The 15,804-nt window shown below is 43.7% G+C and overlaps 1 protein-coding gene across 1 annotated transcript in view; it reads left to right on the top strand.

The window, feature by feature from the left end:
* The first annotated feature begins 14,372 nt into the window (after positions 1–14,372).
* The window catches only part of NPEPPS (aminopeptidase puromycin sensitive), a 93,671-nt gene continuing 92,239 nt past the window's right edge, over positions 14,373–15,804 (top strand). The window contains exon 1 of the mRNA XM_042916581.1: positions 14,373–14,680. Coding sequence (XP_042772515.1) covers positions 14,426–14,680 — 255 coding nt within the window. The 5' untranslated portion in view covers positions 14,373–14,425. The remainder of the gene's footprint in view (positions 14,681–15,804) is intronic.

Raw genomic sequence — 15,804 nt, 5'->3', positions numbered from 1 at the left:
TAAATTAAGATGTGATCATCTACAGTCATTAAGTCATACTGAAGAATATTTAATAGCATGAGTACATGAATAACATATTAAGCAAAATATATTATGATCCCAGTATGGTGTGTGTGCATGTATGTGTGTGTGTGTGTGTGTGTGTGTGTAATGTATATGTGCATAGAAAAAAGACAGTATACCAAATGTAACAGTGATATTTATGGAATTACCAATTATTTGATATTTATGGAATTACTGGTTATTTTTGTTTTCTTTTTTTTTTTAAGATTTTATTTTTGAGTAATCTCTACACCCAATGTGGAGTTCGAACTTAAGACCCTGAGATCAAGAATCACATGCCCTACTGACTGAGCCAGCCAGGTGCACCCTATTTTTGTTTTCTTTTTAAAAAATTTTTTAATGTTTATTTTTTAAAGACAGATTGAGAGGGAGAGAAAGAGAGAGAACACGATCAGGGGAGGGGCAAAGAGAGAGGGAGACACAGAATCAGTAGCCGGATCCAGGCTCTGAGCTGTCAGCACAAAGCCCGATGCGGGGCTCAAACTCACGAATTGTGAGATCATGACCTGAGCCGAAGTTGGATGTTTAATCAACTGAGTCTCACCCAGGTGCCCCCTGCCATTTTTGTTTTCTTAATGCTCATCTAAATTCTCTTAATTCACTGTGTTGATCAAGCAATACTTTTATAAACAGAAACACCCTCACAATAACCTTTGCTTTTGATTTTTTTTGATGTTTATTTATTTTTGAGACAGAGAGAGACAGAGCATGAACAGGGGAGGAGCAGAGAGAGAGCGAGACACAGAATCCGAAACAGGCTCCAGGCTCTGAGCTATCAGCACAGAGCCCGACGCGGGGCTCGAACTCACGGACCGTGAGATCATGACCCTAGCCGAAGTCAGATGCTTAACCGACCAAGCCACCCAGGCACCCCTGCTTTTGTTTGTTTTTTTTCAATATATGAAATTTATTGTCAAATTGGTTTCCATACAACACCCAGTGCTCATCCCAAAAGGTGCCCTCCTCAATACCCATCACCCACCCTCCTCTCCCTCCCACCCCCCATCAACCCTCAGTTTGTTCTCAGTTTTTAAGAGTCTCTTATGCTTTGGCTCTCTCCCACTCTAACCTCTTTTTTTTTTCCTTCCCCTCCCCCATGGGTTTCTGTTAAGTTTCTCAGGATCCACATAAGAGGGAAAACATATGGTATCTGTCTTTCTCTGTATAGCTTATTTCACTTAGAATCACACTCTCCAGTTCCATCCACGTTGCTACAAAGGGCCATATTTCATTCTTTCTCATTGCCACATAGTACTCCATTGTGTATATAAACCACAATTTCTTTATCCATTCATCAGTTGATGGACATTTAGGCTCTTTCCATAATTTGGCTACTGTTGAGAGTGCTGCTATAAACATTGGGGTACAAGTGCCCCTATGCATCAGTACTCCTGTATCCCTTGGGTAAATTCCTAGCAGGCACCCCTGCTTTTGAAAGTGAGTAGCACAAGAACCACACAGCTTCTAGAAAAAATACAGAAAAATATCACTGCAAGCTTGAAGGAAGCACAGATTTCTTGGCAGAACACTAAAAGCACTAAACATAAAAGAAAAAATTGAAAAATTGGACTTCATCAAAATTAAAAATGTCTACTCATCAAAAGACACCATTAAGAAAATGAGTAGACAAATGACAGGGAAAAATATTCATGGTATATTTACTTGACCAAGGATTCATACCCAGATAGTATAAGGAATGCCTAAAAACCAACAACAAAAAAAGATGAACTACCCAATTAAAAAATGGTCAAAAGACTTAAGCAGACACCACAAAAAAAGAAACATAAATGGCCAATAAGCCATGAAAGGGTACTTATGGTAAATGCTATGATATATCACCCAGATTTTTCTTTTGGAACGAAGGACTTATTCTTCAGGTGTTGAAAGGCTGCCAATAGACAGCCCTCGACTGTCCAGTCCATCTCAATGATTGATTGCCTCAGCTGAAGAGCCCTGACTTGCCTAAGGTCATTCTTTCTTCACACAGTGGCCTGTATCCAATGACAAATCAACATGGAGGTATAAAGGCCTAGCCACTTGCTCAAACTCAAAACATTTTTGAAGGGTCATCCCAGTTTCAGTGCTCTCTGTAGGGTCAGTTGAAGCCTCTGAGACTACATAGCTCGCCTTTCCTCTTCCCAATCATCCTTTTGCCTTCCACACTATAGGTGTTGAACCCAAGTGCACTCCCAAAAAAATCCTCCTGCTGACTAATCTCCCTCTCGGAGTCGGCTTCCAAGGGAACCCCAACTGTGACAATGCTCAACATCAGTAATCATCAGGAAAATGCAAATTAAAATCATAAGGAGATGCCATTTCACATCCACTAGAAGGGCTTTGAAGAAAGACTGACAACACCAAATGCTGATGAAGATATGGAAAAACTGGAACTCTCATACAGTGGTGGTGGGGCTGTAAAATGGTACAACCACGTTGGAGAATTGTTTGGCAGCTTCTTAGAAGGTCAAATACACACTTAACCTATGACTATTCTTAAGTATGTACCCAAGAGAAATGAGGACATGTAGCCATAAGATTGTACAAGAATGCTCATAGGTAGCCTTAGTTATAATAGCCCCAAAACTGGAAATAAACCACATGTCTATCAATAAGAGAATGGATAAATAAACCACAGTCCTATAATACTACTCAGCAATATGTAGGAATGAGCCATTGATATGTACAACAGGTTAGATCAAAAACATTGTTGTATAAAAAAAAAAAAAAAAGCCATAAGCGCACACACACACACAGACACACAGACACACACAGACACACACACACACACACACACACCCCAAACACATATTGACTGATTCCATTGATATGAAGTACAAGAATAGGCAAAACAAATCTATGGTGATAGAAATCAGAAAGTAGTTGCTTGGGTGAAGTGGGGTCAGGGGTGGGGATTGACTGAAGGGGCCATGAGGAAACTTTCCGGGGTGATGAACATATTCTTTATCTTATTTTGTGTGGTAGTTATATAGTGGTTACGATTGTCAATAGGCACTGACCTGCACATTTATGATTTATCCATTTTACTGTATGTAGTTTATATTTTTAAAAAAGCTTATATACACAAAGAGTAGCACAGACACACTCAACAAATGTTTAATGAACAAACGGAGATGATTTTTCTAAGGAAACCAAATTATTAATAATCATAGAAAAGATTTCCTTCTCCTGGGTTATGGTAAAATGTGAGAGTCTCTTGGGATACCCCTTGATTAAAAGCTTGTGAATATTTATTCTTCACGGCAGTTTTTTTCCTCCCCCCCCCCATTAAAATGGGTAAGCTTTGATATCTACAGGAGTGGCAGAATCAGGTCTATGATGTCTGCCTGCATCATTTGCAGGTGAGTGGAAACACTAAAAGTATTATCAAGGTAGTAACAGCGGTGAGAGAAAGAAGTTAAAAACCATCACTGGTTTCCCAGGGAGGTAGATCAGCATTTGGCTGCTTTTCCACATAATCCTGCCAACATCACTCTCAAAGCAATTTCTCTTATAAAATATGGCACGATCACCACCCTATTTTAAACATGGGTACTTAATCTCAAAAAAAAAGTATTTAAAGTATTTGAAAGGTTTCAAGAGATGAGCTAAGGTTTATGGAGCCAGCTGATGTTAACCTATGCTGTTTTGCACTAAGGTTAATACCCTGGGGTACAGGAAAATTAAAGGGGAGACAGAGAATCCTTCTGGGGGTTTCATAGCCTAAAAAAGTAAACATGACAGAATGCCAATCGACTCTCAAGAAAAAGACTTTCGCAAACATGCAAAGCTATTTTAAAATTCCCTTTTATAAAATCAAACAGTTCAAAAGCCATTGGCTGCCATCTTCAAAATCTGAAAGTAGATACTTGGTGGGGTTGCCAGATTCGGCAAATAAAAATATAGGATGTTCAATTAAATTTGACTTCCCGATAAAACAATGAACAGTTTTTAATAGAAGCGTTCCCTCCAAATATTGCATATTTTTAGTATGAGCACGTCTCATGACATATTTGAGACATATTTATACTAAAAAGCTATGTATTATCTGAAAATCAAATTTAACTAGGCATCCCGTACTTCATCCAGCAACGCTGAGTGCTACTTCTCTGCAGGACAAGAGGCCCCACCAGGCTGAGGGGGATGAGCCTTTGCGGTTAGTACATGGAATTACAAGGTTAACGATGGTTATGGTAAAAGAAGAACTGAACCTTTCTTTTTAATGTTTATTTATTTTTGAGATAGAGAGAGCACAAGCAGGGGAGGGGCAGACAGAGAGGGGGACAGAGGATCCCAAGCGGGCTCTGCACTGATAGCAGAGAGCCCTATGCGGGGCTTGAATTTGCAAACCATGAGACCATGACCTGAGCTGAGGTCAGACGCTTAACTGACTGAACCACCCAGGCGCCCTTCTTTTCTTTTCTCTTTTCTTTTCTTTCTTTAAATATTTATTCTCATCTAATCTGAAGGAATGGCACAACTTTATTTTTGTTGTTGTTGTTAGTTAATTTATTTAGAGAGAGAGCGCAAGCAGGCGAAGGGCAGAGAGAGAGGGAGACACAGAACCCAAAGCAGGCTCCGGGCTCTGAGCGGTCAGCACAGAGCCCGACGCGGGGCTTGAACCCAAAACCGTAAGATCATGACCTGAACTGAAGTCAGACGCTTAGCCGACTGAGCCACCCAGGTGTCACCCCCCCACCCCACCATTTCTTTTTTAAAGATTTAAGTAATTTTTGCCCCCAATGTGGGGCTGGAACTCATGCCCCAGAGATCAAGAGTCACATGCTTCACTGACTGAGCCAGCCAGCTGCCCCTGAACCTTTCTTGTGCTCCTGGATTTTTTACTCTGTCACACTGAAAAATATGGTGAAAAGCATTGAAATGTATTTCCAATCTTTTTAAGTGGTAATGAATTTGTTGTACTAAATAAATACACTTGATATTGGAACTCCACGGTTTGTGTAGGGGCTAAGTGCCTAGGATTTACCATATGGGTTTATAAACCTAGAGAACTCATTTCCCTTGCTAGGTTTGCTTTTCCTAGTAAGGAATGAACAGACCGGACTTTGTAAAGCGATTTAAAGACTTCCAAATCCCCACATGAAAGTATTTTTTTTTCTAATGAGGTTATTCCCGCACCCCTTTTACTAAAGGATTGCCCACACTGTTTTGCTTTATAAGGCTTCTATTAGGGGCGCCTGGGTGGCTCAGTCAGTTAATTGTCCGACTTCGGCTCAGGTTATGATCTCCCAGTTTGTGAGTCTGGGCCTTGCATTGGGCTCTGTGTTGATAGCTCGGAGCCTGGAACCTGCTTCAGATTCTGTGTCCCCCTCTCTCTGCCGCACCCCAACTTGTGCTGTGTCTCTCAAAAATGAATAAATGTTAAAATAAAAATTAAAAAAAAAAAGACTTACACTATGTCAGAGATGTCTCATATACTATGTTTCCAAGAGGAGAGCCTGCTTCTGATGGAGTCTGGAGTACCAGTACTCCAGAGGTGGGTTGCAAACAGCAATATTTCTCTGAGTCTGTTTTAACACTCTTGGGGAGAGCATTCTTTTCAGCATCAGCTGATGCTCTGCAGCACAGGATTCTGTTACCCTCATTTGAGCTGCCTGGTTATTCTAGCAATCAGATCTTTCTGTCTCCTTCCTGTTACCCGGCCTGACACCAGCTATCATGTACCCTCTTTGCCTTGACTCCCAGACACACAATTCTTTCATTTTCTTTAAACTCAAATGCCAGAATATTAGAATTTCTAGGACAGCTACATGGCTTTAACAACAGTAGAGAATATGTGAAATCAGGACTTTTCCTGTAAAATCTAGGACATGTGGTCTCCCCAAGATTTCAACACTTGTCCTCTGACAGTTACCCACAACGGTGAGGATATTTGGAAAGGAGACAGGACTGAGAGTCAGAATTCTTTTCAACACGGCTTTGAACACTGCTTTGCAGTTAACCTTGGGCAAATTACTGCCGCTACCTCTGTCCTGTTTCTGACCCCCTTGAATTTGAAGCCCCCTATACCAAAAAAAGTAATAATAATAAAAACAAGCTTAAAGAAAAAAAGAACAGAGCAAAAGGCACTCATCTCTGACTTACTTTGCCTAGCCTTAACATTTGAGTTTGAAACCTAGTGTTTGTAACTTGGTTTATTGGGTTTCTCTTTCCCTTTACCATGAAAGGGGAGAAGTTATGGAAAACAAAGCTCTTAAAGATTTTACCATTTGATTTCCTTGTTTAGGAGAATGAAACTTGCGTCTGCTTTCAGGACTGCCATTTGTCAACTTCAAGTCTGAACCTAACCTGGATAGAGCCATAGTATTCTCATTCCCGGGAAAAAAATGAAAAGGGGTTTATAAATTAAAGAAAGTAATTTACCCCCTCAGACAGTAAGAAAAGTATTTTCTAGGAAATAGTGACACCTTTTTCTCCACTCAACCTCTTCATTTCCTTTGATCCTGTTACCTCCCCTCCATATACTAATGTCCTCTTAAATTGAGATAAGACAGTAATGAATCACTCTAGCAAAAGTACACAGGACTAAACAAAGATGCCACATTCTGGCATCTCTTGTCACTGAGACCCATCAGGATAGGGCACAGCAAGACTTCAGGTTTCCTGATGCAGAGCTCCTAAAACTGTGGTCTCCACTTCATAGTTAATGCATGTTTTGGGGCGGCAAAAATACAAATCTCTCTTGAATGTTTGAATTGTGCCTTGTTGCCTAAAGAGTTTTGTCTTTTTTTTTTTTTTTTCTTTTGGCCTGTCCTAATTCCTGATGTCAGGTCCCTGGGGTATCTGTGATCTGTGCTAGGTCTCATTCTCAGTGAATGTATATTTTATACAGTGTGATCGCACTTTGAGCTAAAATAGATCATATCTAGAAATCGGCTGGTACGGCTTCCTAGGACGAAAGAATGTGAGCAGTTTGAATGCTTTTTGTCTCTTTGGTTTCTTACTGAGTCAATTCACAATACAGAGATGTTACCATATAGATTTATTTGGGGGGGGGGGGGAGGCACCATATCCCAAAGGCTAGCCTCCATACTGAGACCATTTTCCCAGAAAATACAGAATATCTGAAAATGAAAGGGACCTAGATGCATAATTTACAGTTTTTCTTCAGCTCTGGAATTACTTGTTTACTGGGGACAAGATGACTTTCAGCTCAGTCCTGTGCATAAGCAGGCCACAAGCCAATTTCTAGCTCTCTCTACACTTTTTAAGTGTTTATTAATCTTGGTTCCTATGCAAATTCTGTAGGGAAGCTGGCAGCAGATTTTTTTCATCCTCACTTATTTAAACTCCAAGATAAATCGCTCCTATAAAATCTCACTCCATAAGATGTGATCCCGCCAGGTTGGCAGGCCTAAATGTCTTGGGTCTCTTTTTTCACCTCACCCTTAACTCAGGGTTGGAAAGAGGTTGAGAGTATTCTCTTTGGTAGGCATGGCATCAGGTATTGAGTGAAGACCAATTCCTTTTTTTTTTAATGTTTTATTATTATTATTATTATTATTATTATTTTAGAATTGCAATCTTTTTTAAATTAATGTTTTTTTTTAAATTTTTTTTAACGTTTTATTTATTTTTGAGACAGAGAGAGACAGAGCATGAACGGGGAAGGGGCAGAGAGAGAGGGAGACACAGAATCGGAAGCAGGCTCCAGGCTCTGAGCCATCAGCCCAGAGCCCGACACGGGGCTCGAACTCACGGACCGCGAGATCGTGACCTGAGCTGAAGTCGGCCGCTTAACCGACTGAGCCACCCAGGCGCCCCTAAATTAATGTTTATTTATTTTTGAGAGAGAGAGAGAGTGTGTGTGTGAGTAGGGGAGGGGCAGAGAGAGAGGGAGACACAGAATCCAAAGCAGGCTCTGAGCCAACAGCACAGAGCCTGACGTGGGGCTCGAATCCACAAACTGTGGGATCGTGACCTGAGCCGAAGATGGGTGCTCAACAAACTGAGCCACCTAGGCGCCCCATTGTTTATTTATTTGGGGGGGGGTGGAGAGAGAGAGAGAGAGAGAGCATGAGCTGGGGAGGGGCAGAGAGAGAGGGGGACAGAGAGTCCCAAGCAGCCGGATATGGGGCTTGAACTCACAAACCATGAGATCATGACCTGAGTGGAAATCCGACTCTCAACTGACTGAGTGTCCTGAGTGAGGGCCAACTCTGATGTACATTCTTTTTGTCAGGGATTTAAAAAGCAAACAGAAATAGAGCCAAGGGTGGAGAAACTGAGGCTATCTGACTGTTGCCAAGCTGCTGAGGCTTCTAATCCTCTCAGCTACTCTACCAGGCTGGTTCCCGCTGAGCCATCACTCATTTTTCTAGATGAGAGGTCAAGGCAACAACATTGCTAAGTCAATTCCAGCATGCCAGCTCCAGAACACTGTAACCTTTAAAGACTCGGGATTCCATGAGAAATGTTGCAGCAGCATTCCAGAGACCTACGCATCAGACACAGACATACGCATTCTCGCCTGCAGCACAGGGTGTTGGTGTTCCTGCTTAACTCATCTTCTTGTGAGACTCTGGTGGCTAATCTCTCCTAAAAGTACAGTCAGAAAGGCTCATCTCAGTATGAAGATCAGCAACAAAGGGCTTGGGTTTAGTCCTGTAGTTGTCAGTCACTCGGGATTGGTAAGTAATCCTGGAGTAGTGGCTGGGGAAAAGGAAGCAGAAGTACTGAAGAAAAAAAAAAAAAGCTGGGAGGAGCTAGAAAAGAAGGACGGTAGGTGGAAATGTATGACTTTTTCAACTTCCTGATGGAAAGATACCAAAAGAAATAAAACTCCTTCTGACTCTGAGGACCCTTCTTTGGCTATATCTGGATGTATATATAATAATGTCAAATTGCCACCAAATATATATAAAGTTGACCCTTGAACAACGCAGGTTTGAACTGTGAGGGTCCACCTATACATGGATTTTTTTTCCCCCATAAATACAGTATTGTAAATGTATTTTCTCTTCCTTATGGTTTTCTTAAAACATTTTCCTTTCTTCAGCTTTACTGTAAGGATACAGTATGTAATACATATATAACATACACATTACATATTAATTGGGGTGTCTGGGTGGCTCAGTTGGTTAAGCATTTGACTCTTGGTTTCGACTCAGGTCATGATCTCACAGTTCATGAGTTCGAGACCTACATCAGGATTTGTGCTGCCAGTGTGGATTGTGCTAACAGCTCAGGATTTTTTCTCTCCCCCTCTCTCTCTGCCCCTTCCCCACTCATTCTCTCTCCCTCTCTCTCTCTCTCTTAAAATAAATAAATTACTTAAAAAAAAAAAAAAACAGGGGCACCTGGGTGGCTCAGTCAGTTAAGCATCTGCCTCTTGACCTCGGCTTCAGCTCATGATCTCCTGGTTTGTGAGCTGGAGCCCCACATCAGGCTCTGCACTGTTGGTGGGGAGCCTGCTTGGGATTCAGTCTCTCCTTCTCCCTGGTCCTCCCCTGCTTATACATGCTCTGTCTCTCAAAATAAATAAACTTAAACACACACACACACACACACACACACACACACACACACACACACACCTGGATGGCTCAGTTGGTTGAGCAGTCGACTTTGGCTCAGGTCATGATCTCGTGGTTCTTGAGTTTGAGCCCCGCAGTGGCCTCTGCGTTGACCATGCAGAGCCTGCTTAGGATTCTCTCTCTCTCCCTTGCCCTCTGCCCCTCCCCAACTTGTGCCATTTCTATCAAAATAAATAAACTTAAATAAACACACACACACACACACACACACACACACACACACACACACACACAAAATACACGTTAATCGACTGATATCAGTAAGGCTTCCAGTCAACAGTAGGCTATTAGTAGCTAAGTCAGAGTCAAAGAGTTACATGCACCTTCAACTGCACAGGGGTCTGTGCCTCAATCCCTGCCTTTTTCAAAGTTCAGCTGTATTTATATACACATGCAAACATACACACCACCTGTTATACACAGTATCCATTGGTATAGTATACATTTAAAAGCATATGGAATTAATCTGCTTTACTTTCATGAAAAACACAGGATGGGTAGATGTACTCCCCACTTTTCCAACAGTCATTCCAACAGCCATTTTATGTTACAAAGAGTCAAAGCTGGGATCTCATGGCATCCAAGCTCCCATGGATTGCTCTCTTTCTTTTTGTGTCCCTAGTGTTTGGAACCCTCTCACTACCTTCCCCAGGTTAAGACTCATAATAGCGAAATTAGAATTATAATTTCCATGCTTGAAAGTGACATTGAAGGCTTTAATTTCTACATCAGGGAGGTTACATATTAATAGTTATGCTTAGTTTCGATCTAATATCGTGGGTTTTGTAATGGTCTCCCAAAGTCTTCCACATCTTTCTCTTCCCCTTTCAATGTTCCACAGCCAGGATGTGTTTCCCTCCTCCCTGAATATTTTGGCTTCCTGTCCCAACTCCTTTATATTATCTTTGCTTTAAAACATGTTTTCCAATGGTTTACGCTTGTTCAACATATCATTTCTCCCAGCTCTTTATCTAGCATTCCTGCTATGAAGACCATACTGACATTAAGAACATGATAGACTTCTTTTAGAAATTCCTAACCCACAGGTAACATAATATTTTTCTTCGAGAAAAGCATTCATCATGCACTTGTCTCCTTTCTGAATGGGGAAACTGAAGCAGGGAAATTGTAAGACTTGCTCCAAGCCATAGACAAAGTCAGTGGTAAGACTGGGACTTATATCCTCAGACTCAGGCTAGTGCCTAAAATCTAAGGACAAAAATGTCTTAGAATGACTTCATTTATTTATTTTTTGAGGTTTATGTACTTATTTAAGTAATCTCTACATCCAATGTGGGGCTTAAACTCAAGACCCCAAGATCAAGAGTTGCATGCTCTACTGACTGAGCCAGCCAAGAGCCCCTAGAATAACTTTGGTGTTTTTTTTTCTTTTTCTTTCTTTCTTTCTTTCTTTCTTTCTTTCTTTCTTTCTTTCTTCCTCTTTCTTTCTTTGTTTCTTTGTTTCTTTCTTTCTTTCAAGTTTATTTATTTTGATAGAGAGAAAGAGAACGAGTGCAGGAGGGGCAGAGAGAGGGGGAGACAGAGGATCTGAAGCAGGCTCCCTGCCGATAGTAGAGTCCAAAGCGGGGTTCTAAGTCTTGAACTGTGAGATTGTGACCTGAGCCAAAGTCAGAGGCTTAACCAACTCAGCCACCCAGATGCCCCTACGTTTTTCTTTCTTAATTTTTTACTGAAGTATACAATTTGCATGGGTTTTGAAATTTAGATTTTCATGCATCTATTTGACAGACCTGGAGCAGTTATTGTCTGCTGCTAAGGTTCTCATTACAGATGTAAGAAAAAAATTGTCCTCACCCTTTCTGTCTAATTGTGGCAGCCACGACTGAATGGGGGAATGGGGGGGGGGATTTAGATTTTCAAGGGCTTCCTTAAACAGAAGCCTAGAGATCTGCTAGAAGTAAGGCTAATGACCTTGAGACATTACTGAATCTCCCACCCCCCCACCCTGCCCCATTCCTTCTGAAGCATCGTGGAGAGAAATGAATTTCCAAGAGCCCTCGTGTTCTTCATTTCAGTTATTCCAGAGAGGCCTGCCTGGAGCATATTAGATTGTTAGCCAGTCTTATTTATGAGAACTGTATGCCCATACCCCAATTCAACCTTCCATTCCCCAATCCCAACTTATAGGTAGTAAGTATGGCTTCACTCCTGACTTGCTACATTGGAACTTGCTGGGTCATGGGACTAGGGAGAGGGCCAGGTAAGATTCTCCCCTTTTCCCTCACAATTACTGCTACTATGAAGTCTATGGCCCTGGTGATTTTTTTTTTTTAATTGCTTCTGTGATTTTATTAAAAAAAAAAAAAAAGGTTGCTTCTAGTCTTAGGTTCACATAGTTTCTCTATAGGGCATACGTCTTGTACAAAAAGGAAAGGCTACAGACTGGATAAAATATTCTCTCTTGATCAATCGGTTAGTTGGGTCAATAACAATTGAGATGTATTTGTTCAGGGCTCAATACCTACAGTTATGAAGGAATTAGAAGTACATCTTGAAAAGATATCCATATAAACAAATTAAAAATATAATTACAGAACAACAGACGAAATACAAACAAATCAGCAAAAGCCAGTACTTGGGAGCTGACAGGAAAGGGGTTAGAGTTGAGTGGAGTTAGTCAATGAGAGCTTTCTGGAAAAGGTGAGGTTTGAAGGAAGAAGCATGGGTTGGGCAAAGAGGATAAGGAGGTCTTTCCAGCAATAATGCATGGCAATGGTAGAGAAGAGAGAATGAGCAAACTATCAGGGCCAAATAGTAAACAGGTTAGCTTGCTAAGACTGGAGAATCTATGTTACAGGGTGAGAAAAAAACAAATCTAAGGACAGTTCATGGAGAGCCTTAAATGGTTATAAATCAAATTTGCTTTAACAGACAAGAGGGAGTTTTATGGGTACTCACAAAATGAGAATAACTTTTTAAGAAGCAGAGATACAGACGGACTGGAATAAAACAAAACTGAAGAGTTAGAAAAATAGGGAAGCTGCCGCAAAATTTTTCAGGAGAGAAATAAAAATGGCTGTGTTCTGATGCCAATTCTGCCATTTATTTGCTGTATGACAAGTCACTGAATCTATGTGTGTCTGTTTTCTCATCTGTAAGATGGGAAAAATGGGGTCCACCTAAACAGGCTGTTGAAAGGATTAAACGAATTAATATGTGAAAAGTGTGTAGTAAGCATTCCATACATTATTATTCAGTGACTAGTTAGATTATTAGCATATAACTAAGTTATTACTATTATTATTTCTATGACCTAGAAGTGGTCACAGAGAGTCCTGCATGTAACAAAAGGCCTCATCTCACATCTTAGTTTGAAAGGATTGCTTTCAGTCTGTCCTAAAAGTTATGCAGGATTTAGAGAACAAGAGGGCAGGCCCAGTGCCCAAGACAACAGCCCCTGGTCTCACGGGGCAATTGAGCACTATAAATGTGGCTAGCCGGAACTGAGATGTTCTCTGAATGTAAAATATACACTGGATTTCAGAGCTTCAGTACGGAGAAATAAAATCTCATTATTTTTTATATGATTACATGTGGAAATATTTTGGATATGTTGGGTTAAATAAGATGTGTCAATCTCCGTTGTTTCCCTTTCGTTCTCTGATGTGCTACTAGAAAATTTAAAGTCACTTAGTTGGCTCCAATATATTTCCATTGTACAGTGCTGGTCCGTATGTCATTCAGCATTTGAGTTTGGAAATCAAGGGGTACTACATGAGAAGGCTCTATAAAGGAATATGGGGATTACGGATGAATCTCTTTGTCCTTGACACTTTAAAAATACATATTTATATATATGTATAAATACATATTTATATATGATTAATATACATTTCTATTAAAATATATATAACCCCGATTTGTGAGATATCTACAGAACTACTATCTATTGAGGGAACCACAGCTAGTTTAACTTTAAAGAGGACACAACTGGCAAAGGGTCTTTTAGTTTAAAAAAGAAGAAACAAAGATGAAAACGGAAAAAAGATGAAAAACATATCTTACTGTGAACATTAAATCACGGAAACGAAAATCTTCCTAACTTTTGAAATCACTCCCTCAAAGGTCCAAATGGCATTGGTTTAAGTAACCTGGATTATTAAAAGTTTTCTGGCAATTTTTTTTTCATAATCATCCCTTCAAGTTGTTTAAAATAACAGGAATAAGTACTGCCAAATAGCCTCCAGTCAGGGCTTTCCGCTGATCTGGAGGTAAAAATCCAGTTTGGGGTTTTGCTCTGAATTGATATTTTAACATTTTACCCTGATGTACCAGCCAATTGCACAGACTTCAACTTCCAAATGTAGCTGGGGGTGGGGTGTGTGTGTGTGGGGGGTCCTCACGCGGCTTTCCCTCCGCTTCTCCAACCCTTCTGGGCTCCTTTCGGCTCGCGACGATCCGGCTCTCCCCAGTGGCGCCGACAGGTGCAGCGCGGGGAGCCGCCTTCCGCCCCCAGCACGCGCCCGCGACCCCGCACCCTCTCGCCCAGCCGGCCGCGCCCTCGCCGCTCCGCCCCCTGCCCCGGCGCGCGCGCGCACAGCGGTGGGGGCGCGCCCGGCCGGCGGGGCCGCGCACGCAGCTGCCGCCGCCGCCGCCGCCGCCTCCTTCCCTCCCTGCAGGCCCTCCTCCCCTGCCCTCCCCTCCGCCCCCTTCCCCGTAGGCAGCCCGCCCGCCCGCCCGCACTGCCTCCCTCCCGGCCGCGAGCGCTCCGGCTGGGTCTCTCCCCCGCCCCCCCCTACCCCAGGCTCCCCGGTCACTCTCCTCAGGCGGTCGCCCGCGCTCGGTGGATGTGGCTGGCAGCCGCCGCCCCCTCCCTCGCTCGCCGCCTGCTCTTCCTCGGCCCTCCGCCTCCTCCCCTCCTCCTTCTCCTCCTCAGCCGCTCCTCTCGCCGCCGCCTCCACAGCCTGGGCCGCGCCGCGATGCCGGAGAAGAGGCCCTTCGAGCGGCTGCCTGCCGATGTCTCCCCCATCAACTACAGCCTTTGCCTCAAGCCCGACTTGCTGGACTTCACCTTCGAGGGCAAGCTGGAGGCCGCCGCCCAGGTACGGCGACCCTCGGGCGCCGGGGGCGAGCTGCGGGGCAAGCAGTTAGGCCGCGGGCTGGGCTGGGGGCCCGGCCGGGAGGGCGGGCAGGCCGGCGGGCCTGGGCGCTGCGGGCCTGGGGCTGGCGAGGCCGGCTCCGGGAGCGGCGCGCCCCTCTGGGGCGGCCGCGGGGCGCCCCGGCCGATGTGCTCTGCCCTGCTGGGCTGGGGCCCCGGGCCGCGCTGCGGGGAGCGCCGAGGGAGCTGGCGGGCCCTGCCCGAGCGCCCGCACCCCCCCCCTCCCCACCCCTGCCCCGGGCGAGCACACCTGTGCCGGGCTTCCCCCCGACCCCAGGCCCTTCCGGGCTCGGTAGTGTTCTGGGCGAGGCTGGAGGCTGTTGGGGGAGGCCAGAGGGGTCATGGGAGTCCACGCTCCGTCTCACCCTCCTGACTCAGTTCTTTTCTCTGGATTTCCCTACGCCCCACGGAGGACACATTGGAAGGGGCGGTCATCTGAGACTCCGACCGCCGCGCGTTAGCGTGGACGGGAGATTCTAGAAGGGGGGGAGAGGGTGAGAAGGAGAATGCTAATCCCGGGCAGCCTTGCTGAGTTCTCCCCGCCTGCTCCGGCCCAGGGGCTGGGTTTCCAAGATGATCCGCCCCCTCCCCCTTCCCCTCAAGTGACAGTGCAGCAGTGACTTTGTTCTCTCCTAACCTCTAGAGAAGCTGAAGGAGGACCCCATCTCCGCTTTTCCTCCCGTCTTCTAGCTTTGCAGGCTGTGAAGCAGGTGGATTTATTGTTACCGCGATGGTTGCTTAGCAGTAACAGTCCTCTGAAAGAAGCTGTTAGCTTTAGCATACCACTGTTGAAAATATTCCATTACTCTTCATTGCAGTTTTTGGTGAATCATGCCCCCCGCCCCCCACATTATCTTAAGTATTGTTTGATCTTGGAGACTTTTAGTACTGATGCCCTCCAAAGGTCCCGAACAATAGACATTTGTGATATACCGTGTTTTATGGTGTGTTATGTGAAGTCTGCGGTGAGAAATGGGAACCGTTTAGCAGTTATCTTTAAAAAGAATGATGGTAAATATATTGTTTCAGTTCTTTCTCTACTGCAGTCAGAGAGGGAAAACCAGTAGG

This window comes from Panthera leo, chromosome E1 (genome assembly GCF_018350215.1).
Source record: "Panthera leo isolate Ple1 chromosome E1, P.leo_Ple1_pat1.1, whole genome shotgun sequence".
NCBI classification, from domain to species: Eukaryota; Metazoa; Chordata; class Mammalia; order Carnivora; family Felidae; genus Panthera; species Panthera leo.
The sequence above is the reverse complement of the archived record's forward strand: the minus strand, read 5'-3'. Positions and strand labels throughout refer to the sequence as shown.